The sequence below is a fragment of the Gadus morhua genome, chromosome 12, assembly GCF_902167405.1.
Source record: "Gadus morhua chromosome 12, gadMor3.0, whole genome shotgun sequence".
Taxonomy (NCBI): domain Eukaryota; kingdom Metazoa; phylum Chordata; class Actinopteri; order Gadiformes; family Gadidae; genus Gadus; species Gadus morhua.
The window spans coordinates 5,494,592-5,519,328 of record NC_044059.1 but is presented as its reverse complement, the minus strand read 5'-3'; the positions used below and the strand labels follow the sequence as shown (position 1 = coordinate 5,519,328).

Sequence of the window (24,737 nt, the reverse complement as noted above, 5' to 3'; positions counted from 1 at the left end):
AGTGTCCATCACATTGGACGAGCAGTCGACACTAGGGGAAAGGAGCCACTGTCAGGAACATGCAATACAACCTCATTCCGATATGAGAGGTTATAATGATGTGGAGTCCATGCAGACGTAATGGCACTATTCTCCTTCAAAAGGGGGTACTCTGGTTTAAACAGATGGGGGATTTAACCTGGTGATGGGAGGGGGGGGGGGGATACATGGTGACCTGTAACCAGGCAACAACTTACCTGGAAGAGCCTGCCATGTCAGACATGTATGGAAAGAGATGTTCAGATGGAAAGTTTAGAGAAGCCTACATCTGACTACTCTTGTTAAGATTAGTCCGGTCAGAGAGCAAAGATCTTATCTGTGTTTATTGCATCATATTTTTCCATTATCTGCAATGTTCTGTCCACTGTGGCTGCTACAACACCAGCATATACCTTTGGGTATTAATACACTCTAATCACAAGATCTGCCCGTCACAATAATTTCACCTTTAACACAGCATATTGTGACTTAGATTATGGTAATAAACATTTCCCGCAGAGACGAGAGTGTGTGTTTTAAAAGAAATAGGCAGAAAAAAAACAACATTTCCTTCACTTTTTGCACCCCCTCACCACAAACACTTAAATCATCATGACACACACATTATGTGCATAACAAGCGCCACACACACACACACACACACACACACACACACACACACACACACACACACACACACTCACACCCCTAGCTTATGGACCCAAAGTGTGCACACATGCATGCCGGTGCACACACAAGCTGACCAGTAGGTGTTGGGGGGGGGGAAGGAAAAGGCTCGGCTGCAGAAAAGTGCACGGTATGATGTAGTGCACATGACTAACCGCAAGCCTTCAAGCTAGTGTTTTCACCTTTTAAACCTTCTCCTCTACGGGGTGAACCCAGCGGCCCGCAGCAGGAAGGCGATAGGTGTAGTTTACACTTCTCTAACCTGATCTGACGCGGCGGAAAATAAATCTCATCAGAGCAACTGGGACATATTTACCATCCCATCTTGGGGACGTCATAGAATTTATCGTTAATTGGGTAATTATACTAGATATGTTGATACTTTGGGAAATCACAAACGGTATCAATAACATTGTTAAATCGTGGTAATCAGTTATTTTAAATGGTCACTTATTACTTATTTGTATTGTTGACTCATTAGCTAGCCCTAGCTCCCAAAACATTGAAACATCTGCAAAAAAGGGGAGGAGATCGAACGCAATCATCCCTTGGTGAACAACACCAACGGTATGTTTTTGTCACCAGAGAGCTACAACGGTGGTTCTCACCTCATGTTTGAGCTCTGCGATCTGGTCTTTGAGGTCTCGGATGTACTGCCTGGAGTCTGTGTGGTTCAGCTGGCCTTGCACCTTCCCCTCCTCCTTCTGAAAAGAGATAAACAACAAATACCTAATAATAGCATCGCTAAGCACAAAATACAACAACACCGTTGCTTAGAAGCGGTTCGGCCCGCCCCAAAAAAACACACCATCCAACCAATAGAGAAGGGGCTGAGGTCTCCTAGGAGATGAAGCGCAACAACATATCCGCTCTACGAGACACCTGGTGTTTTCAAGTTCTGCCAATAATCTGTGGCCTGCATGGGGGCAAGATTGTCGTTCACAAGGCTGTGATGGAAGCAGGCAGAGAAGGCCAGGACAGACCCCTCTCCAATGGCTGACATTTCAGTGGGGCCCCCGTGCTTCTGGATGGGAGTCGTTTGTGTTTGGTTTCCTCCCGGGGCCCTGGGGAAGAGGCTGACAGCCTGACGGTTAAACGCCACGCATGTCACGTCTCAGCGAAGACATCTGCTGGCGTTGGAGGCCAACAACTAACTTTAAACCTCAAATCACGTTCTAGAACCTGCGGCTTAATAGCAGAGGCCAGAGAGAGAGTGTGCTTTAGCCCATGCTCACCACCGGGGAAGCCATGGCCAGCCTTTCTGCAGGGGTGTGGCGTTCAGCCAGACACAAGTCCACACAATTCTACACTCTGCCATTAACAACCCAAAAATAAAGATGCTTTTTTTCTCGATCCCTGCGGTGAAGATGGGGGTTGAGCCTGTCATTTATCGATAGCGGTTTTTTGAAGAGCAGGAATCCAAACAGGTTGTGTTATTCCAAGCATCTGCGTTGCTTTTGAGGTTTCCTCCCTCCAAAACAGGAACGATAAGGGGCCAGGCAGTTAATAAGACTTCCTTGTACTCAGCTATGTGAATCGGCAGGTGTCAGACTGCTGGCAGGATCTCCAAACGTCTCTAAGTGATGACTTCCTCGCCACAAACAGGGAACTGCTGGGCCTCAATCCTAATCTTTATTTCTGGACACTCACAACACAAAACACTATTAATTAACCATAAGAAACCAATCGGATTCACAGAGTTCCAATAAAAAGTATAATGAGGAGAAAAAACTAAGAAACCTTGGCTTACCAAACACTTAGATTGGATGTCACGTTTTAAAAGTTTGTGTGTTTGCATGATTTTTTTGCAGCTGTTCTAACAAGAGCGCCATGCTAGGAAAAAGGTATCAAATGCAGGATATCACCATATCCCTCACAGGCTGAAAAGTGAAGTCTAAATCTGTGAGAGGGTCACAGAAACCTCAACTAAATCATGCATGTCAACTTGAGAGTTCACCGTCTCTGTGGCAGGGAGGAAGTGGTTTTCAGCGTAGAGTAGAGATAGCAGCGTTTTAGGTCCCTCGCAGGCAGCGCAGCAGATACACCTTCCCCCCCCTGCTCCTTTCAACCAACACTCCTACTCCGTACCCCTTTAAAAATACCCTCCATCGCTCTTGCATACACTGTACCCCTATGAAACACAACATCTTATTTCCAGCACAGGTCATGTTGCAACATATTGGAAACTTTCGTGGACAGAGCGACATCAAGCATGTGCTGAGAGACAGACAAACACTGTCGCTGCTGTGCATTACTATCATGCACACGGCATCAAATAGAAACAACTTTAAAGCTACCCTAGCCAACAAGGTCTGCCATGCCATGCGCTTAAATGTAATCACAAAGTATGTCAAAACAACACATCTCACAGCAAACTGTTACTACTAGCTCCAAATCACGGGCGGTTAGCAGTGTGCAGCTAAAGCCTTGGGTAGGCACATTCTTTGAGAAGAGTGTTGGTGTTAAAGCACAGGGTTCAGCCACAATAGGGACGATAGGGTAACCAAACCACAGACAGTCTCACCTCAGTACCACCAGCAATACCACCCTCAACGTTCTCTTATGCATGTGTGCACACTGCCATTGTTGAGGTGAGTGTTGAGGTGAGTCTGTGCTAGTGTGGGTGAGGCTGTGTGTGCAGGCGGGTTGGTTGGTTGGTGGTTCAGTATAGGATGCATACCAACATGCAAATACAGCCACGACACAATAACGGGGAATAATTTCTCTGTTATTATTAGGGATGTAATGTCTTACTCATTCAGATCCACAGAACACGGTGGTGGTCGTGTGGGTTTGTTGTTAAGGCTAGAACCAGGTAACCAAACCACAGACCACACGCTGTTGATTGTTTATTTCGACACGAGAGACGAGCAGGGGATTTCTTTTGGTAGGCGTTTTATCTTTACTCCAGATCAAAAACATGTACAGGGTGTCATGGATAGACTGAGTAAGAAGTTATTATATCAACCTACCCACATGAGCACACGTCACACACACACACACACACACAAACCTACATGCAAACACTCACAGCTAAACGGGTGCATGTATACATCCACACCTATACACATGAATGCACATACACACCTACAGACAGACCCCCACGTGCAAGCACACATCCACACCTACACACAGGCCTTCACACCTCCACACCTACATGCACACATTCTCAAAAGCTGAAATAGAACAACAAAGTATTCTTTCTGATTGTGATGTTCCGAGTTGGACTAAACCTTCCACAATCTAACTGTATTACCTTTATTTTCTATTCCTTATGTTACTCGACTAATGTTTTGTTAAAGGCATGAAGACAAAAATGAAAACGTATTGACTTATCATCAATCTCTTAATGTCATGTTAATATAATGAGCATGGGGTTATACAATTTAAAGACACATTTTACAAATGGATGAACTTATGTATTATTTTAAAGAAAGTTTCAGGTTTTCTAGCCGGAAAATGATTGGTTGCTTCTTCTAGGTCAATATACCAGCCTTCAGGAATTGACATCAAACCGACATCACTTATTCTTTATTCGGAAAAAGGTCTTTGTTGTGCGAGTATTATTTGTTTCAGCTTGGGTGTTAATAAAGCAGGCTTGTGTACACTTGGCTATCCCTCATTACAAGCGGTGCAACAGTTGCCTGGGTGTAAATACTGGTGTCAACTGGTGCCTGACGATACATTTGAGATTCACAGCAGGCTATAAAGGAGGGGCAGGGTGAGCCTTTTGGATTATGGTGCAAAAAACATTACTACAATCTTTAAAAATTCTTGCTGTGCATGATACCTATTATTCATCATTGTGCTTGTGTTGTAGGAAGTAGGAAGCACACTCAACTTTGGGGCTGTAGAGTGATGTTGGGGTTTTTGGGGTTTGAAAGGTTACCTGGATCTCAAGCTCAGAGATATGTTGCTGCAGCTCCGCCATGGCTGCGATGTTGTCAGCCTCTCGCAGTCGGACCGCCATCACCTCCTCCTTACTCTGTGCAGAGGACAACAAGAAAATACTCCAGCACCAATCAAACCTCAAAATACTCCAGCAGCGATCAAACCTCAAAATACTCAATCACCAATCAAAACCTAAAAATACTCTAGCACCATTCAAATCTCAAAAAACTCAAGCACCTATCAAACCTCAAAAAACTCCAGCACCAATCAAACCTCAAAAAACGGAAATCACCAATCGAACATCAACTCAAACCAATCTAAATAGAAAACGAAATCACTGAAACATTGACTAATTCTATACAAAACGACCTCAACCAAATCACGGTTGTTTACATTTAGACACTGGCCCCCTAAACATCCCTTTTGAGTTAACTGTGTCGGATGTTTTTGAAGACATGGGCACACATAACTATCCATCCAAACCGGCCATCGTCGAGGCTAGACGTGACACCTTGCTGTTTAGTTTTATGTAAAAGGGGAATGCCCCGGAGCTATCTGCTTGGTAAATATTTGGGGAATTTTAAACTTGCCGTGTGATATCAAATCAGAGAGCTCATCAAATAAAATCTCCAAAACAGAATAAAAATTATCTGCTTGCACGCGTGTATTACCCTGTGTGTGTGTGTGTGTGTGTGTGTGTGTGTGTGTGTGTGTGTGTGTGTGTGTGTGAGAGTTTTAGTGCTCAGCGTTGCGGAAGAGCAGTTGAACAACATCAGTGTTAAGATAGTATCTTAGCAGAAACCAAAAAGCACAAAAAAACTGCTTCCTCCAGAGACTGGATATCCACCTTATCAGGGCGCAGCAGTTTAACCAAAACTGATTTTTTCAACCAGACTTACCATCTGGTGATAATGATAAATTGCACCATTATCATACACAATTAAGGCTAAATGTTAATAACCATTTACAGCTTATAGTTAGACCGTAACATTGGATGGTATGATAGACCATTGCGGGTCTTCTCTGTCAGGTCCGTAGGTACCTTGCACTGGATCTCTGCCTGCTTGCGTTTGATCTCCTGCAGCTGCCCAGTGAGGTCTTTATTCTGGGTGGTCAGGGTCTGAACACGGTCCTGTAAGGCCCGCCCCTCTTGTTCCGCTCGCCGTAGCTGGTTGCTGTGGATTTGGCTCTGAAAGGGGAAAGGAGAGGGAGCTTTAAGGTACAGCTCAATGGCGTTTTGCTCTGCTTGAAAATATAACTGGAACGTTAAAGAACGCTGGAGCCCCCTAGTGGTGGTTTTGTGAAGATGCAACATGTATATTCGATTCATCCATCCTCTATCCAAGTTATCTCTTGACAGAAGGCAACAACCTTTTCAACATGCAGTGCCAGTTTGACATTTTCTCGTTAATTAGTGTGCCTTAAGCAACAATATATTAAAAATTAAGCTGAATTATGACACAGCGACCAAAAACATATCCAGAAGACCTGGAATTGTACTATTTCCATATAGTCCACAATCATGCATTAACATTTTAACGTTTTTTGGTTGTAATATTTGCAACATGGGCTAACAAATTATAATTACATATGTCCCATCTTAAAACACCATTTTCAGAAACTCACTCAAAAACCTATTTGCACTGTGAGAAATGTAAAAAACGAGATTATATGAGAATGTTGGAACCATCCACATTAATATCTTTAAGACATGTACAGCTTTGCAATACCATGTGAAGGCACTGCATACAGGCCACTTGCAACAATATTTATATATTTTCTTCTCTATTACTCACAACATAGCTTTAAAAACTATTAATTGACCCCATTTCAGAACACTGCTTTCTGTAACTAATAGAAACCTATTTGCACTGGGAGGAAATGCCCAAAACAGAATAAATTGCAAAAAAAAAATCGGTAGTAACAGGCCCGCCGCTCCCTATACGCAGAGTACGCAGAGTGTGTAGGGCACCAAGTACCTGATGGGGCACCAAAAATTAAGGTTTGTAAAAAATAAAAAAATAAAAATACATTATTGAATTAAAAAAGATGTAAATTAGTTATGAAGAGGCCCCCCGTTGTTTGTTCTTAATTGTATAACCTATCACTCAATTTCGGTTAATTAGATGTTTTTACCTAATATATAAAAGGGGCTCCTCCCCTCCCAAAATGCCCAAAACAGAATAAAGGGAAAATAATAATTTATTATAATATTATTATAAGTAAATAATAATGATATCATTTATTAATTATTATTGTTTATTTTTTCAAGTGTGCCTATGATTATGCTGCCCCGTGCCAGTGGTGGCACGCGTGCCTAGGGTTGCCAACTCCTGGTCTACACTCATGTGATCTAATATATTCCAGAAAGAAATTAATTCATTGTTTGTTGCTGATTTTACATCAATACCGATGTTGATGTTAGACATTCACATCTTCAATATATATACTTTGTTTAATGGTTCAGCCGATAAGAGAATTTATTTTAAGTAGCAGGAGAGACTGCAACCATGAATTATCAAATCCTATATTATCAAATCACATCCATGGTACATTGTCCCACCCTCATATGCTGTATTGCTTGCAAAATTACACAGACACATACAGCAACACTGGCTTGGCGATGGTAGCGTCGTAGCATAGATGCTTCCCCATCTGTTTGGAACACCCTGCAGAAATACTGAAAACTATCAGAACTGATCTCTTTTGTTGCCTTTGGCTCTTTACTGAATTACTTATTATATGGAAATATTGGATATTGTAGCTGTGTATAATTCCTCACTTGAATTCCTAACCAGACTTTTAATTGTGTGTAAATTGCGTGTTTTGTTTGTTTGAAACAATGTATTGTCTGTTGTGTATGCTGCCCTCTTGGCTAGGTCTCTTGAGATTTGAATCTCAATGGAGACTTTTACCTGGTTAAATAAAGGTTCAATAAAACCTGAAGAAAAGCGTGGCGGCGACGGCGCCCGTCCCCGAGCAGTGTACCTGCGTCTCCAGCTCCATCATCCTCTGCCGGGTCTCCCGGAGCTCGGCCTGCGCCTCGGCCTCGCGCAGCCTCACGCTCATCAGCTCGTCCTGGAGCTCGCTGAGCGCGTTCTTCCGGGGCGCGTCCTTCCAGCGGCCCGTGGTGCGGGCCAGGTGGCGCTGCCAGTGGTCCTCCAGGTCGCGGACCTGCTGCCGGAGCTCCTTCAGGCCGGTCAGGGCCTCCGCCTCCCGGAGCTTCGACCCGATCAGCTCCTCCTGCAGCCGCGCCACGTTGGTGTCGTCCGGCAGGGACGTGTTCCTCTGTGGGGCGAGGGGGGGGGGGGGGGGAAACCGGTCAGACCGGGAGTGTTTTCAATGGCAATATGGGTGCGAAAACTCAGGTCCCAGCCAGAGGGCTCGGCAGGGAAACTATTAAAGGGTTAGGGTTATCACAACAAATAAGCTAACTGAAAACAAACTACTAGCGTTCGAGCCGTAGTTTGTTTTCAGTTTGTTTATTTGTCAGACTAGGAAACTAGATCTGGTTGGTAATCTTTCATAACCAGCCTAGTGTTTGTTTATGATTTCCAAGAGTCCACAGCATCAAACCAAAAAATATTATGGCCAACATCATTGGGGCATTCTGTACTACGGCCTCTATCACTAATCTAAAGCCTACATCCCACCCTACCATCCTTCCACAGGACCAGGAGTGACACTCCACTCCTGCTCTTAGATTTGATTGGGTAGTTGTGTTGCGACGATGGAAACAGTTGAGGGTTGAATAATGTAAACAGCTGATGTGCAGGATCAGAGCACTCACCCTCTCCATGTCCAGGATCTTGTCCTGCATCTCTTTGAGGGCACACTGGGACTCGGCCTCCTTCAGTCTGGCCTGGACAAGCTCTCTCTCCAGCTGGAGGACGGAGTCCTCAGAGTAGCGCGCGTGCACCTTCTACAACACAGACCACAGGACCAGCGTTAAGGCTTCTTCATGGACAGACCGTCAGGAACTGGCTGATGGCTTATTGATTGAAAACCACTAATTCCGTCAACACTATCGGATAATTTGATCTGGTTGTTCAATGCTCTTTCATTTTGGTAAACAAAAAGTAATGCTTTTTTTATTGAGAGAAAAACAATTACCAGGAGGAAATAGTAGTATTGCTTAGAATTATATTCTTTTTCTCCTCACTGTAGTCTGACTTTCGGGCTATGATGTGAGCAATGCAGCATTTGTTCATAGATGTGTACATCAGAGAAGACCCAGTGCAAATGTTATGTTACCTTGTAAATGGCAGTAAACTCACTAAAGTATAACTTTACCACAACTTGGGACGTCGTTACCGGTAGGGCTACTCTATTATACACTGCGTTACGTAGAAACAACTCACAAAATATGAATGCAAGCATATGGACATTCCCAACATGGATGTTTCGGCACAGCAAACTCCTTGAAATTATGGATGCACACCGAAGCCCAAAAATTGACACCCTCCATTCAGATGACTCTTTCATGTCAGGACATTGTGCAGCAAATTATGTGAAGTGCCGTATTGAGTGAACACATTAGCATCATGAATCTGTCCATCAATAATTCACCAGACCAGCCGAGAGAAGCTCACCAGCAGAGTGCTCAAAGCGTTAACCCTCTCAGACGGCATGTTTCTCCAGCACACACCTGGAGCGGCGGGTTAAGTGTGGAACAGCGTGTCCCAATTTTAGGTCATGAATGCAAAACATGTGCTTAACATCATTATGTATAGTATAACTATGCATAACGTCATAGCGCTTTGGCTCCGCTTTGCAATGGATCCACACATTCCACTGCTAGGAGACTGTTGCTAGGCAGCCAGTTTGGCTTCTCCGTTGGTGGAGAGAGAGAGAGGGAGCGAGGAGGAAGGTGAAAACTATTTATGATGTAGTCCCGTGATCCATTGACCTTAATGATTATAGGTCTTAACAGAGCGCCACCTCAACACACAAGGTAATCCCTCTGGGAATGCTGACCAAACGCACAATTACATGTTGATTTGAGATCCATGTATTGAGACAGATTTGATCACCATCATCAAATTTGCAAACGCAACACCACAAACCATACACACCATACACAGTATATAATCTATCCCTCTAGCGAACTGGTTCACTGGCTCAACACAAAACAAACTACAATCACGGTCGCTGGTGCGGTCCCCCCAGCAAACAGAGAGAGGAGGGACACAAGAGAGCCGTTTTTCCTTTGGGCCCCTTAGTGTGGGGGCCCCCGGGGTGTGGCTGGGTGGACCTGGGGCCCTCCTTACCGCTCGGGGCTGCTGGGTCTGCTGCAGGTGCAGGATGGCATTGGAGGCCTGCTCCAGCTGAACAGAGAGCTCCTCAGTGTGCTGCTTGACAGTGGACAGCTCCCTCTTCACCAGGTAGTTCTCCTCCGCCTCCTGCGCTCGAGTCACTTGTCCCTTTTGGACGTGAACCGCCGTGATGGAGGGGCGTGGTTCGCGGGGAGCAGGGCATGATGGGAAATGGAGCCGAGCGGATGGAGCAATTTCGGTCAAATTAAAAAACAAAACCAGAAGAAGGGGCGCTAGAGTTTGTGCACATGCTCATTGTCTTTTCTTTCTTTTTTTTCGTTATTTCATTGACGGATTTGGGTGGTTTAATTCCTTGTTTGTGTTTTGGTATTTTAAACATGCAGTAATCCAGAGTCACATGCATTTACTGAATACGCCATAACGTAACAATCTGATTTGCTTTAATTTTTCTATTTCTTTACATCATGGTCATCTATTTCGCAATCGGTGATCAGCAGTTTTTTGCCATTAAAGAGGAGAAATAATACAAAGCATGCAATAATTAAGAGATTGTGTAGGAAAAGAGAGAAAGGTGCAATATAGGTGTGGGGAGGGGAGGGGAAGAACAGAGAGAGAGATACAATAGAGAATATACCTGGATCAACCTATCTGCCAAGGAAGCACTTTCCTACAAAACAGGAACACGAACAAGAGACACGAGAGACAGAATCCAGATGGCAGTTTAAAACACAACACAGAAGAAACACACAAGTGCTCAGGTAACAAAACATTATGTTCCTTTTTTCCCCTCATCCACATTCACCTCCAAACACACTCATAGTTTGACGGGGAGAAAAAGAACATGGAGTTTGATGAAAGAGTGAGAGCGGGCTGATGAGAAGGCATGAAATTGGCAGTGGGGATGGCAGTGAGAAGTGGAGGCAGGCAAAGCACACTACAGCAAAGAGAAGGGTTTTGTCTGATACCGTCTGATACCAGCGTTACATCATCAAGTTTATTAGTCATGCTCTTTTAGTAATCTCTCAAGACCTTCACATTAAACCGTCGGACGTTAGTGAGAAGGGATGCTTTGGCTCCGGAGAGCAGCCATTGTGCCACAAACAGGCCCGTCGCCGTCAGACACGTTTCAACATCCGTCTTGGAGGACATCCTTGCTCCCCCGAAGAACCACCTCATGCACAGTGGCTAAGCCAGGCAGGTGAGGACGCATGACCATGCGGACGTAGCACCGGTGCATGCAGTGCTCCGGAATCATCCTCTCAAAGCGAATTCAGCCCTTTCACTTCCTGAACAAGCCCCACGGCAGCCCCATCCAGGCAGGTTGAGTTAGCAGCATCCAGGGGGGATTACACAGACCGTTCCCCGGCGGGAAGTGTCTGAAGCCGCACCAAGCACTCGCATCCCCAAAGCTTTTTCCCTGCTTAGTGGCCACAACACACAGACTCTCCACCGCACCATGTTGGACTTGTAGCCGGAACACTTTGACGAGCACATCCCACAGTTAGTAAAAGACCTCATGTCCCGTTTGGACGGTTAAGGCATAACGGTTAATGCATAACGGTTAATGCATAACGGTTAATGCATGATGCATATGGGGTGCATTCATGTAAAGGGTTAGGATGAATGTGGATGGTATGTTCACAGATGTCCATAGCAGCAGCTCATTCAGTCGTGGGTACGGCAGGGCTGTCAGGGAACCAGTGGATGTACTTACTTTCTCCAGAGTGTCAATCCTCTGCTTCAGGAGTCTGTTCTCTGTCCGCAGTCTCTGGAAAGTCACACCAAGAACACAAGGTTTCGGTACCTTTCCACGTCTCAGGAACACAACGTTTAAACACACCTTCACACACCTGTGAAATCCGATGGACTTCCCACACCTGCAGAACCTACAAACATACCTTTATTTCAACCTGTTCTTCCATTTCTTTAGTTTTGATGGTAGTGTACTCCTTCTCTAACCTGAAAACACAGATGGCCAGAACGTTTCTATATGATACCAAATTGAGCATTAGGCAAATCAGACGGTATCTTTCACGAAACAGATGGCAGATGGTGCCCGGGGTGAATGAACTGACTGTGTTCCCAAAGTAGGATTAGACCTTTGTTGTAGTTTAAAAGGTTTTAATTGGGCTTACTTCTTCATCTTCTTAGCATTGTACTTGACTTGGTAGGCAGCCTGGATGACCTTATCAGGGCCGCTGTCCAGCTGGTGAGGTATGACCCTCTGAAAGTGCTTCAGAGGAGAGAACATACCAGAGAGTCGTGAACCAGCAGAGCACAGCAACACTCGTCGATGTCGGATGAATACAATCAAATGTCAAATGGAATCACAATAGAGTAGAAGGCAGGCGTTGTACCTGGAGCATTCCCTCCATGTCTAGCTGTATGAGTTCTGCATGGTTCATCTGGAGAATAGCTAATCCCACACGAAACACAATCTCCAGACCCTGGTGGGAGAGACAAGCAGCGCAGTTCAGCATCAGAGGAAACGGGTCTAGAATACACCGGGATTAGCAAAACATACATGCAATATAAAGGACTTGGGTTTTGAATAAAGAATTTGTTTAAGCCAGCAGGTGGTGCTAATGGGTCTTTACAGTAGTTTCTGTCCAGTGTTCAGGGAAATTCAATATGTTGTACAGCAGAACCTCTAGCCCACAGTAGTATATTTGGTTCTTCATGCATACAAATCGGGCAATAAGAAACCTACTGATCAGCATTTCATTGACTAGTGTATCTTTGTCCCGCTTTGTTAATTAAATAGAAATGGTAAATGGACTGCATTTATGTTATGCTTTTTTGTAACCAGTGGCCACCCAAAGCGCTTTACAATGCTGCCTAACAATGCTCCCCCCTTCATGCACACATTCACACACCGACGGTGGCGTCAGCCAGCCCGTCAGGAGCAGTAAGGGTTAGGTGCCTTGCTCAGGGACACCTCGACACTAAGCTAGGAGGAGCCAGGGTTAGAACTAGCAACCCTGCGGCTACCAGCCAAAAAGCTATTGCCGCCCAAAACTAGTACTGGGAGTTCAACAGGTAATGCAACCAGACCAGTTTGTCATCAAGATCCACCCATTACTCATTGGAGACGTTATCAGTTATGTCCGTAGAGGCGGACAGAACAACAGACCTCGCACATGAAGATGTCGAAGATCCTGGTGGCGACGGGCAGTGGGAAGTTGGTGAGGAAGATGGTGAGGAACCAGGAGGACGCGTACATGGAGGTGTGGAAACTCTGGGCCTGGAAGTGGATATGGAGCTCAGGGAGGTGCTCCTGGGGAGGACCAAAGAAAGCATGAACAAACTGCCAGTCCAAATGGCTCAAAGTCCCTCCATTGACTATAGAGGCAGAGGCATAGATGGACCTTATTATTCCAAGTGATTCAAAAGAATGAAAAAAATGCAGTTTTAAAGGATTAAATACAACCGTAACATCCAATTGCCAACACGTTTTGGAACCGGAATACATGGAACTGGATTTTCTACTATCTACCAACGCCTACCTGGATCATAGATTCAAACTGATACATGCAGAGCCCCAGCTCGGCCATGGTAGGCTTGAAAAGCTCCCTTAGCCTGTAGTCCTGCATCAGCTTAACAAAGACGCAGAACGCCTCCTCTTCTGGCATCTACACATTAGCAACAAATAGAAACACTAAATAAACCACCAAAAAGAAACCACATGAAACAATCAATCATGCTAATACTATTGGAATATTTTTTCTGTGTGTGTGTGTGTGTGTGTGTGTGTGTGTGTGTGTGTGTGTGTGTGTGTGTGTGTGTGTGTGTGTGTGTGTGTGTTACCTGCATGAGCAGCAGTCCCACAATGAAGGCGCTGCCCTGACAGTAGCCCACCTCGCGGTCCACCAGCGAGTAGGCCTGTAAACACAGCACAGCATGTTGGATTAAAACACACTTCAGGAAGAACGCACTGCGCCGCAGCACAGGCCCCTGATCCAATAATGGAGTCCAGTATATGTTGGGCTCAGTGATGACGTGCTGAAACACAACAAATGGTGTGGACCCAAGATGGAGTCCAGTGTCCGTGGAGCTCCGTGATGACACGCGGCCACACGGCACAGGATCTGGATCCAAGATGGGGTCCGTTCGAATTAGAGCTCAGTCAAGGACACAAGGCAACCACACACATGGTCTGGATCCAAGATGGAGTACAGTCTGTTACGAAACCAGTAATGACAAATGGCATCACAGCGCAGGGACTGGATCCAAGATTGATTCACTTAGAGCTCAGCAATGACGCACAGCATTACAGAACAAGGACCTGCATCCAATCTGGTGCCTAGTCCCCATAACACAACAAAAGACTTTCCAACAACCCCAATCCCCTCTCTTGTTACCCAACCTCTAAGAGGCCATGTGTCTAGTCAGGGATAAATGAACCGGTTAAGGACCAGTTATTGAGGCATTTCTCAAGAGAAAGGTGTGTTCAACAGGTAATACACAGTATGACTGATAATGTAACTTTCACTGTTTTACCACAGTTGAATCTGCAAATGAATAATAACATACCGCTAATATCATGACTTTATTTATATAAAAACAATATACCAAACAATGTTCTTCTTCTTCTATGGTTCTTCTAACCATAAGAATACAATACGCTGTTGCGGACCTTCATGACGTTGAAGAGCACCTCCTGGCCCAGGCTGTCCTTCTCCCTGAAGAACTCGTGCTCGGGGTAGGTCCGGGCGATGTCCCGGCGGATCAGCTTCTCGCAGGGCGACGTCATCTTCAGCAGCTCCGAGTACTGGTCCTTGATGGGCATGTTCTGGGCGTTGCACAGCAGCTGCCACACGATGGCCCTGAAGTGGTGCGGGATGCCCTTCCTCACCATGTCCTGAGGGGGAGAGAGCCGTCGTGTTCGTCAGGGGCAGGCGACAGACCCCTTCGGATCCACCTGGTGGGCCTCTTTCCCCCCGTGCATACGGTCAACGTCACTCCCTCCGAGGACCCATGATGTTAGCTTGTTAGCTTGTGTGCACGCGTGTGTGCTTGTGTATGTACCGTCATGACTATTGAGCCACGTGTTCCAACTGGACAAAATAAAATTCCATCTCTAAATATAATGTGTTCAGCGCTGCTATTTACTTTGAATGATGTTATTTTTTCTGCTGATGAGTCACTATCAGTCGGCTCCCTCCACAGGAAGAGAGCTGAAGCAGATGTTTGTGTGTGTGTGTGTTTTTGTAAGGGCGTCTGTGTGGGAAATACATCTGGTCTATCCAGGGTGCATCTGGCACAGAGCATCACTGCCTTTCAGCAGGGATGGGGGTCTTCTTCTCTCGCTGTGTGTGTGTGTGTGTGTGTGTGTGTGTGTGTGTGTGTGTGTGTGTGTGTGTGTGTGTGTGTGTGTGTGTGTGTGTCTCTACTCTCTCGCTCTGTCAAAAGGTCAGTCTATCTCTTTCTCTCCTTCTTTCCCACCAAGGTCTGTGGAGACAGGACAAGCCTTGTTCTGAAACAAAACAGCCTCTCGTTCTTTCTCTACTCACTCTCCATCTCTCTCTCTCTCTCTCTCTCCCTCAATCCCTCTCCAGCTGAAGCTGTATTTAAGGTTAGATGTGAGAGGGGGACACATAGAGAAGGACCTATCGGTTTCACTGCTGCATAACCCTTCTGGCGGCCACAGCATGACAACACCAGACCTTACTGCTCCACCAAACACTGTTAAACCTGATAGTTATACTGTGAGACATACGTGACATCAGAGAGGCTCGCTCTACTAAAGCAAAACAGCAGAGGGCGGACCTTGAATCAGCAACACTCGTAGAGGAGGGCCATATACAATCTGAACTAATTGATGCTGACTAGCAGGGTCCACACTTACAGCTTTACCTGTGTAATTATGAGGTATCATCATTACTCAAAGGTTATACCTAGCAGATTTAAAAATAAACAGTGTATGCTGACATTGCAAGAAAAGTCTGGGTTCTCCAACTATTTCAGCAGTGGATGGTATTTTTCGGACGGTTGCTAGGGAATCAGAGGGCGACGGAAATGCTAACCACCATGATTCAGCTGGGGTTGATCCACATCCCAGCTCCCCAAGTCACTAAACGTCCATCTGGGTGAGCCTCGCCTGGTTATGTGCCACCACACCCAGGCCTAGCATGAGTCCTCACTTTAACTCCTTAATATATACTTCCTCCTTCACGATTAGCCAAAACAAACCCTTCCGCTGCCTATCCTTCCCCACTGATACCGTTCTACACCGTGAACATACAACCGTTGAGCTACCGCCACACACCAGGCCTCAGGGGACTGAATGCATTCTATCACATGTTCAGCAAGGGGCTAATCTAAACTTAGCTCCAAAATGTTAGGAGCTAAAATAACAAGTTCAAGGGCACCGCGCCACGGATGGTGTGGGTACCAAGATAGCCAGCAGAATGAGTTTCCCCCGGCAGAGTAAACAACAAGGCCGACAGGGAAACAAATGGGACCGCCCAGGCACAAGGGGGGCGTCCCTCGGGGCCCTCCAGGTGTTTGGAGACGGGGCCCGGCCTAAATAGACCATGTGGGCAACACAGGGCAGAAATAAACAAAACTATTTTACTGCCCAGAAATAGTAGGCACATTTTGCTCTCACTTACTTTTTATTTTAAGATTAAGGCAGTGGCTTCAACACAATAACCGTAACAGACAGATGTTTTTTACACAGAGCCATCTAGGAAAAGTGTTCTTTGAAAGCTCAGGAAAGGGCAGGCTCTTCAAAATAGTCTGCAGGTCATTGGATCAACCGTCTGTCTATCAGCTGCTTTTACATGTCATGTAGATCATGTAGTTCTTAATAGGACGCTGCCTGATTTGTCTGAACAACTTTTTTTGTTTTTTTTCAGCCACGCATGCACAACTGGAAGCTCCACTCGAAATCCAGCTGTGTCGCAAGGTAATAAATTCATGAAGAATACACTGGCAGGCAGAAATGTGTGCTGATGAAATCAGCACAAGCAAATCAATCAAATGATAATCACACATTTTGATTATTGCCATTGAAAGTTAATAGGCAGTACGGGCTCTGTGTAGGCAGCATACCTGATTAAAGTAAACCTCTGGGCTCTTGTTCCTCTAAGCTCATAACAACACGCTAAGCTACACGCAGCTGACTCTCATCCCCACACCGACTCAGTGTTACGTGCACACTGGGTGAGTGAGTGTGTACGTCAACGTGTGTCTGCCTGCTGTGCTAGCATGGATTTCTGAATTGTGCCTCCATGCAGGCATGTGAACTTGAGTCTACAATGAATGTGTGCGTGCACATACCACATGATGTTTGTGAATATGTGTGCTGCGCATGTTCATGCACGCGTCTTTGACTTTTGTGCATGCGTTTGCAAACTTGTGTCTCATAAAGAAAGGCAAAGAAAACATGTTCATTTGTCTGTCTGCATGCCACTGTGCTAGCCTGTGTGTTTGTGCCCAAGCGTGTGCATGTGTGTCTGTCTGTCTGTCTGTCTGTATGACCGTCTTCCCTTGTGCAGATGGTGTGTGTATCCATGTGTGTGACCAAGTCTGTGACCGTGTGTGTGACTGTGTGTGTGACCGTGTGTGTGACCATGTGTGTGACCATGTGTGTCCGCCTGTGTGATCACGTATGCTTACATGTATGTGCGCGTGTCGCCGACACGCGAGTGTCTTTCCGTGCGCGTCTTTCCGTGCGTGTGCGTCGGTGCGCGTTCGAGCGGCCCTTACCCGGAGCTGCTTGTCCTTCTTCTTGCGCACCTCCTCCCACTCGTTGACGATGCGCCCCCAGAGGATCCAGGTGTCCTCCTCCAGGTGGGACAGGTTGGAGGAGGCTGAGGAGCTGGACACCAGCGACGAGCCGCTGTTCCTCCGCGAGCCGTTGACCGAGCGCAGGACCTTGTGGTCCGTCTCCAGCAACCTGACACACAGTAGACCGAGAGAGAGAGCATCAGCAAGAACCACCGGTGCTAGCATTACAAACCAGAGCCCCTACCACTCTAGTTCTTGCCAAACTAGCATTACAAACCAGAACCACCAGCGCCTTTGTTGTTCTTCCAGTACTAGCATTGCAAACTAGAACCATCAACTCTCCCTAGTGGCTACAATACTAGCTTACAGACCAGAACCATACCTATCCCTAGTGCCTTCAATACTTGCATTGTAAACAGAACCATTACCTCTCCCTAGTTGCTACAGTACTAGCTTACAGACGAGAACCGTTACCGCTCCCTTGATCTTGAAAGATATTGGATACATAAGTGGACGGTTAGGCAGCAAGTCTTACTTCATTTGCACATTATTCAATCAGGAGAGCACTGCCCATATTTGTAGAATAGCGCTTAAATGTTATAAAACCGGAATAGTGTATTTTTTTAAAGTTAAGATTATTCAGGGGTTGCTATTCTGATAGGACTATGCCAGTGGTTAACATATCTCCTAGACCAGATGTAAAACTCTTGTACAACTCTTCATCATATTACACTTATCTATTATCACAGAATGACACACATGCAAAGTTCAACACCCAATCAGTGATTCTTATTACATGCAGTCAGCCTCTAATGTTGACTTTGAAACAAATGACGGTAGAATGGATTCATGCAGTACAACAACGCATGTGTTTTGTCCAGTAACCAGAGGCCAGGACAGAGCAGTGAAGGTGGCAGACACATTTTTAGAATAGCAGATACTAGACGGAGCCTAAAGAGATTAACCAGGCCCTGTGGAGTAACAGGGCAGAGACGGGGCCGTCTCTTCGTACGGAGCCACGGACCTCTCCATGTCTGACACACAAAAGCCCAGACACTTGATCTCGGACAACACGGTAGAGAGCGCTCAGGCCAGGACGGTGACGTTGGCCGAGAAAAGCTAGGGTTACGGCCCAATCTGGGTCGAGGGGAGGGGTCGGGATACAGGGGGAAAAGACGCACCACGCCTGCAGTCTCAGGGGCCATGAGAGAAGTCCATTTGCGGTATGTCTGCTTGGGTTCAAGAAAGAACCTACAGACAACAGTGATTCTGTGAACAGCGATACAATGAACATCTAAACTACAGTGAACAACAAAAGTACAGTGACACAATAATCAACGAAATTACAGAGATACAGTGAGCTGCTAAAATATAGTGACACAGTGAACAACAAAGCTACAGTGACAGAGTGAACATCGAAACTACAGCGATACACTGAAAATCTAAACTAGTGGTGACGCATTGAATGGTTATACTACAGTGATACGGTAAACATATCAACTACAGTGACGCAGTGAACAGCTAAACCACAGTGACAGAGTGAACAGCTAAACCACAGAGACAGAGTGAACTGTAAAACGATGGTGACACAGTGAACAGCTATACTACAGGGATAAAGGGAACATCTAAACTACAGTGACACAGTGAATAGCTTAACTACAGTGGGTCATTTACTGAACGACTCGCTTATGTATTCACCAATGTCATCGTCAACTGGCCTATTCGTTAAACAAACGGGGCCTGTTACTGCTCTACAACGTTGCTATCACTTCATCTTCACCATATCTCAACTGGCTTACAGAACCTTTAAGTCGCTTTTTCACATGATCATCTATCAATGCTTGGCATTTTAGATTTGACCACAATCGGATAAACGACGGCAACACAAAACTAGTAGTGTGGGCAGCTACATGTGAAAACTGCATTCAGTCGGTGTGGAATTTTCCGCTAATAATTCACCTGTAGATAGCCTTGAGTGTTTGTACTGGACTGGCCAGCACTTGGCACCAGCGAGAACTATGCTTAAACTGAAAAATAATATCAGGATCTATGCTTTTGGAAATACTTTTAAAATAAACGTTTGAGTTGTGAAAGAGAATCAAAAGGCAAACAGACAAACCGAGGACTAAATTGTCCCCCAGTGTGACAGTTTTACTGCTCCTTCTTCACTCTTTCCCTCTGTAATGGAAATAAATCCGAAGTGCTATCCAGAGAAAACATATACACTGTCCTTACCAAGAGAGACTCATGGTGTGTTCATGTTCAAGTTGCTTTGTAGGAATTCCTCAAGAATTAACAGATTTTAAAAGACATGAACACGGCAGGGATCCCTTGTTACTCTCGTCTGTGTGTCTTATCTACTCTGTAGGGTACAAAGGCCTTCCCAGAACACACACACACACACACACACACACACACACACACACACACACACACACACACACACACACACACACACACACACACACACACACACACACACACACACACACACACACACACACAGCAAAGAGGGAAGGGGTGGGGGGTTGGATGCATGACAGCATCTGCGGTGCATTACCAACATAACCAATGAGTGTAGCTCTTAACGGCTGTGATTTGTAACAGTCTTATAAGAAGGGAACAAAGTGAGTGTGGCAAGCTAAGAACACACAAAGTAGTAAGACGTGTGGTAGTGAACAAGCCCAAGCCTCGGCTCTACTTGTTGAGGCGAAGGACAGGGGGTGAACAGGGGCAGTGTGCTGAAGCAGCATAAAAGGCACTACTTCCTGTGGGCTGGATGGGGGGGGGGGGGGGGGGGGGGGGGGGGGGGGGGTTCCCGTTAGGAACGTTGACGTTTCCTCATGAAAATGATGAATTATCCTCAGTTGGGGGTTTTATTGCATAGTCGTAATTTCCCACCCCCCCCCCCCCCCCCCCCCCCCCCCCCCCCAATACCCCCCACCCCCACCCACGCAGAGCGCCAGACGATGAGCGCCTGACCTCCACTGTGAGGGCTCGCTCTGTAACACACAGCGCCCCAGCCCTGTTACCCTCCTGGGCCAACTGCTTAGCACAGTCCCCCCCCACCCCCCTCCCCTCCGCCGCCAACCGCTTCTCTGAACCAGAGCACCGGTTTCCATGCCAACACTGAGAGTGCACTTTCTACGGGTGAGAGCCACAGCGGGGGGATATAATTTGGGAGACCGGGGGGAAGGAGGGTTGAGGCGGGGAAGGGGGGAGCCCTCTCCTCCGTTCAAAAGGAGCCTCAGACACTTGGGGAGCTGTGAACACTGTGCAGCCCGTTCCGTTAGTGCTGTCATGGCTGAACGACCGACCGAGTCCAGTGAGTTCCATTCAGTGATGTCATAGCTGACCCTTAAGAGTGGGCGGTTGTTTTTTCCGTTCATATATCTTCACTCATATTGTGCTTTGGCTCAACAAAGCATTAGACAACATTTGAGATACTTTACCTAAAATTGACTTAAATCTAAAGTTCCTTTAAATAGGACCCTGAATATTTTGTCCCATAGGATTTGCTCTTACGATCGTCTGCCCTTATACAGACACAGAACCTCTAGCCTCGTTGGTCTGGATCCAACCACCATAATCCCGACGAAGCTTCCCAGTTGGGTCAACGCCACCACTGCGAGAGGGAGGGAGCAACGCAGCGAGAGCCTAAGAGACGGCGAGGGAGAGAGAGTGGGCAGTCGCGGAGAGAGCTGGCCACGGCGGCTCACCTGTTCTGTTCCTCCAGCTTGGCGAGGAGCTCTACATCGTCCGGGCTCAGCTGGTTGGAGGAGGTGGGCGACAGGCCGGGGGACGAGAGCGGGGTGGAAGGGGTGGTCTGCAGGGTGGTGGGCGGGGCCACCGTGCTAGCCATCTGACTGACTGAGTTCTTCACCCATGAGAGAGTAGAACTCAGCTTGCCTGCAACCTTGTCTGTCGCCACCTGTCCATGGGAACAGAAAGTACTGTTTATTACTCACGTTATATTACCCGCTATCTTGGATGATATCTTTGTTGGATGCACAAAATCATATGAAAAGTGGTTTCGGTCAAAGATCTCAAACGTCCGGGAACGAAAGCAACAAGTATAGTAAATAGTTATTATATGGTTTATCTAAAGTACTGTTCAAAACAGTGTGTGAATATGAAAAACGAAGTCCCTCCTTTACAGCTCTGATCTATTGGGTCACCATAACACTCATATGTCATGAATAAAAAAAGACATGCACAATCATTCAATGACTTTTTGAAGAAAGAACCGGGATTAGGTAAAAGTACTTTCACTTCTCAAGTGAGTTCACAAGTGGGTCTACCTTCTAGTAAACTCACTTGAGTAGTGAAACGTCTCACTTAGGTATTGAAAATACAGTATTTCCTGAAAGTCTGACATATATCCGTGAACAACGGGGGCTTTAACAAACAAAAAAAATCACATGAGTTTTTCCAACTTCCCTATTTTCTATTTCAAAGTTGAAAAGCTAAGCACAATTCTTGCTATGCTAGTGTAAACTAAAACCTGCTAGTAGTGTGACTGATTTAGTGCCCTGAGAAAGCCCTCATCTTTGCCGGGAAAATCAGCCCTTAGAAAGAACTACTCACCGACAAGTCTGTATATTCCTGCCTGAACAAAGTCCCCCCTTCAAATCACAGAGGACCACTACGGTCCATTAACCCGTTAGCTCCAAGGGAGTGCTGCTTCTGTCCCAGTGTCCAAGGTGTGCTGCCTCCGAGTCACATGCAGATCTCACTGTCTGGAGAGGTCAAAGGGCAGTGTTCAAACAGCGCCACCACCCTAAACACTCCCAGAGCACTGAGGTCATCTGTCTCGATAGTCAACACCACTGTTTTATCCATTTCACAGGGCGGCGGAGTCACAAGATTTACAGTCAGTGATGTAGAAGTAGAAGAAGTCAAAGGCAGATTCAGTAAACCGGAAGTCCGGAACGTATACATATACATAAACGCAAATATGATGTGTATATTGTTTATATTAGATATACGGACGATGCCGACAATGTTCTGACGGTATTTTGGACTGGCCAAGACGACAGAGTACCTTGACCTAGGTCCATTTACAGTGGATCAATAGTAGTCCTCTAATGGTTGTAATCAATAGTCAGCTTGCCACTGAATCAACCCGCTCTGACATCCCAGCGCTAAAGCCACACACCACTGAGCACGTCAAAACGGAAGTTAAAAGCTAAAAGCGAACATTATCCCACTTTCAATTAACAATTACTCTCGCTCTGCAACATCCACAGCACAATTGGAAAAGAGGGAGAGTTGGTATTTCGCGGTGCATGATATTGAACTATATCCCAAGGAGGGAGGATGAAAAGGCCAAAGGCCGCTTTATAAATATTTGAACTTTTCAAGCCAGCAAGAAGAGGTACATCCCGTTGCATTGTCATATACCATCATGAATGCATTTACGTCTTTAGCTGTGTTTGATCCTAGCTGTGTGAGGCAGGCACCTATCAAGTCAGGACAAGAGTGGGGACCAGTCAGGAGGCCCATATATCAGTTAGATGTCTGGTTCCAGGTGGTGCGGGACTGCACTTAAGCCTTGTCAACTGTGAGCAAGGGAGGCGCTGGGTCAGACTTTCCCCTAAATCCTGGACGCCTAGATAGTTTCTCCTTCTCCCTGACAAAAGATCCAGGAGAGAGAGAGAGGGAGAGAGAGCGGATAGGGGGCCGCAGGGACACTGTGTGCATGGGTAATGAGCTTCACAGTAGGCCTGGCTCCAACACCCTCGTAGGGTAGGGGGAAGCACAGAACCCATGAGTCATCCACAAGGACTAGACCTTCCTCTTTCTCGAGAGCCCCGTCATGTTCCCTGTTAAGTATCCAGCAAGGAAATAGTACTTACAAGTAGCGGTGGTAGTAGTAGTAGTAGTAGTAGTAGTAGTAGTAGTAGTATCAGCAGCCATGGTAGTAAGGTAACATGTAGTTCTACCTAGACTGTGAACTCTACACTAGGTTTTATTATCAATGAAAATCAAGATATATTGTACTCAATTAAGCCCAGATGGGAGACGTGGCCTGTTTCTGCAGGACAAAATAAGAGATGTCGTGCAAGTATGGCTGCAAGTATTATTTCAGCAGAAATTTGAAGTTTATTTTTTGTGTTTAATTGAAAAGACCTTACAATCTCTCTCTATCACATTACAAGTAAAAACAAGCAAACACCAGCAAAGAGGGCTTTCTTCCTTTTTTGGTTTAACTCCAAGGGAAGCACATTCTTCCCGTTCATACTACAATACCAGCTCAATATATGCTATAGTAGACGATAACAGGACACTGATAATAAAGACCACAATACCTTAAGTCAAAATGGTCTCTGTCACAGTTATCTGGTCTAGAATGAGATTGGAGCCACGTTTCTGGGGGAAGGTTTGTCTTTTGGCAAGTTGTGACAAGCAAATCCTTACACCTTTATCTCCACGCTCAGAAACACTCCCCATTGTATGCCCAAAACCCTTGGGAACAGTTTGGCTTTAATTACAGGGCAAGCATATTCACTAGCCCTCCATTACTCTCCAATATCTACGGTTAGTCCAAAAAGGGTAGGCACATAAAGTGCAAAGAATTGTGCTTTGCAGTCATTGTTTGGAGAATGTGATCCTATGCAATAAACACGAGCCAGTCAATGAAGGCGGATCAATGAGAATTCAGTCTCATATTTAAACTCACAAGTTCAATACAAGGCCTGTAGACACGTTGTATTTTAATATCCATAGAGTCAGATGGTACGTACTTGTTTCAAACTTTGCCGTAGTTTGTCTTATTATATGTGAATGAGACTCTTTGTGGGGCATTGAATGGGGACTGCAGAACTGGGCGTAGAAGCGATTTGTTGGTTTGAAATCCTGACCGACCGCCACTTGGTTAAAGTTTTGTATCGGTGTTATGAACTGTTCCGAAAATAACATCAGTTAAATGCCAAATAAATAAAAAATCGATGCTTAGAGTTATTTGGCACAACAACATCAAGCACAGATTCAACAGTCTGCCTAATAGTAAATTAAAAAGCAAAAAGTGAAAACTAACTGCGGAATATCTAAGTTATAAAAGTACCAGATGAATAACAATACAATCTATCTAGATCCGCTCACACTGTCTCTCTAGGAACAACAGCAGAC

The 24,737-nt window shown here is 45.7% G+C and overlaps 1 protein-coding gene across 6 annotated transcripts in view; it reads right to left on the bottom strand.

Annotated features, from left to right (window-relative positions):
* evi5b (ecotropic viral integration site 5b) overlaps window positions 1–24,737 on the bottom strand; it is a 28,396-nt gene that overhangs the window by 3,309 nt on the left and 350 nt on the right. The window contains exons 2-19 of one of the 6 annotated variants that reach the window (XM_030372135.1): window positions 22,194–22,345; window positions 21,326–21,537; window positions 17,586–17,775; window positions 14,509–14,733; window positions 13,680–13,754; window positions 13,379–13,504; window positions 13,006–13,149; window positions 12,230–12,319; window positions 12,008–12,105; window positions 11,771–11,831; window positions 11,587–11,640; window positions 10,507–10,539; window positions 9,867–10,019; window positions 8,387–8,518; window positions 7,585–7,884; window positions 5,639–5,785; window positions 4,595–4,690; window positions 1,314–1,409 (exon numbers count right to left, since the gene is read on the bottom strand). In XM_030372135.1, coding sequence (XP_030227995.1) covers window positions 1,314–1,409; window positions 4,595–4,690; window positions 5,639–5,785; window positions 7,585–7,884; window positions 8,387–8,518; window positions 9,867–10,019; window positions 10,507–10,539; window positions 11,587–11,640; window positions 11,771–11,831; window positions 12,008–12,105; window positions 12,230–12,319; window positions 13,006–13,149; window positions 13,379–13,504; window positions 13,680–13,754; window positions 14,509–14,733; window positions 17,586–17,775; window positions 21,326–21,468 — 2,163 coding nt within the window. In that variant the 5' untranslated portion in view covers window positions 21,469–21,537; window positions 22,194–22,345. Of the gene's footprint in view, window positions 1–1,313; window positions 1,410–4,594; window positions 4,691–5,638; window positions 5,786–7,584; window positions 7,885–8,386; window positions 8,519–9,866; window positions 10,020–10,506; window positions 10,540–11,586; window positions 11,641–11,770; window positions 11,832–12,007; window positions 12,106–12,229; window positions 12,320–13,005; window positions 13,150–13,378; window positions 13,505–13,679; window positions 13,755–14,508; window positions 14,734–17,585; window positions 17,776–19,841; window positions 19,991–21,325; window positions 21,538–22,193; window positions 22,346–24,737 lie in introns of those variants that run through there. The other 5 variants (XM_030372134.1, XM_030372136.1, XM_030372138.1 and 2 more) reach the window with 5 other exon arrangements.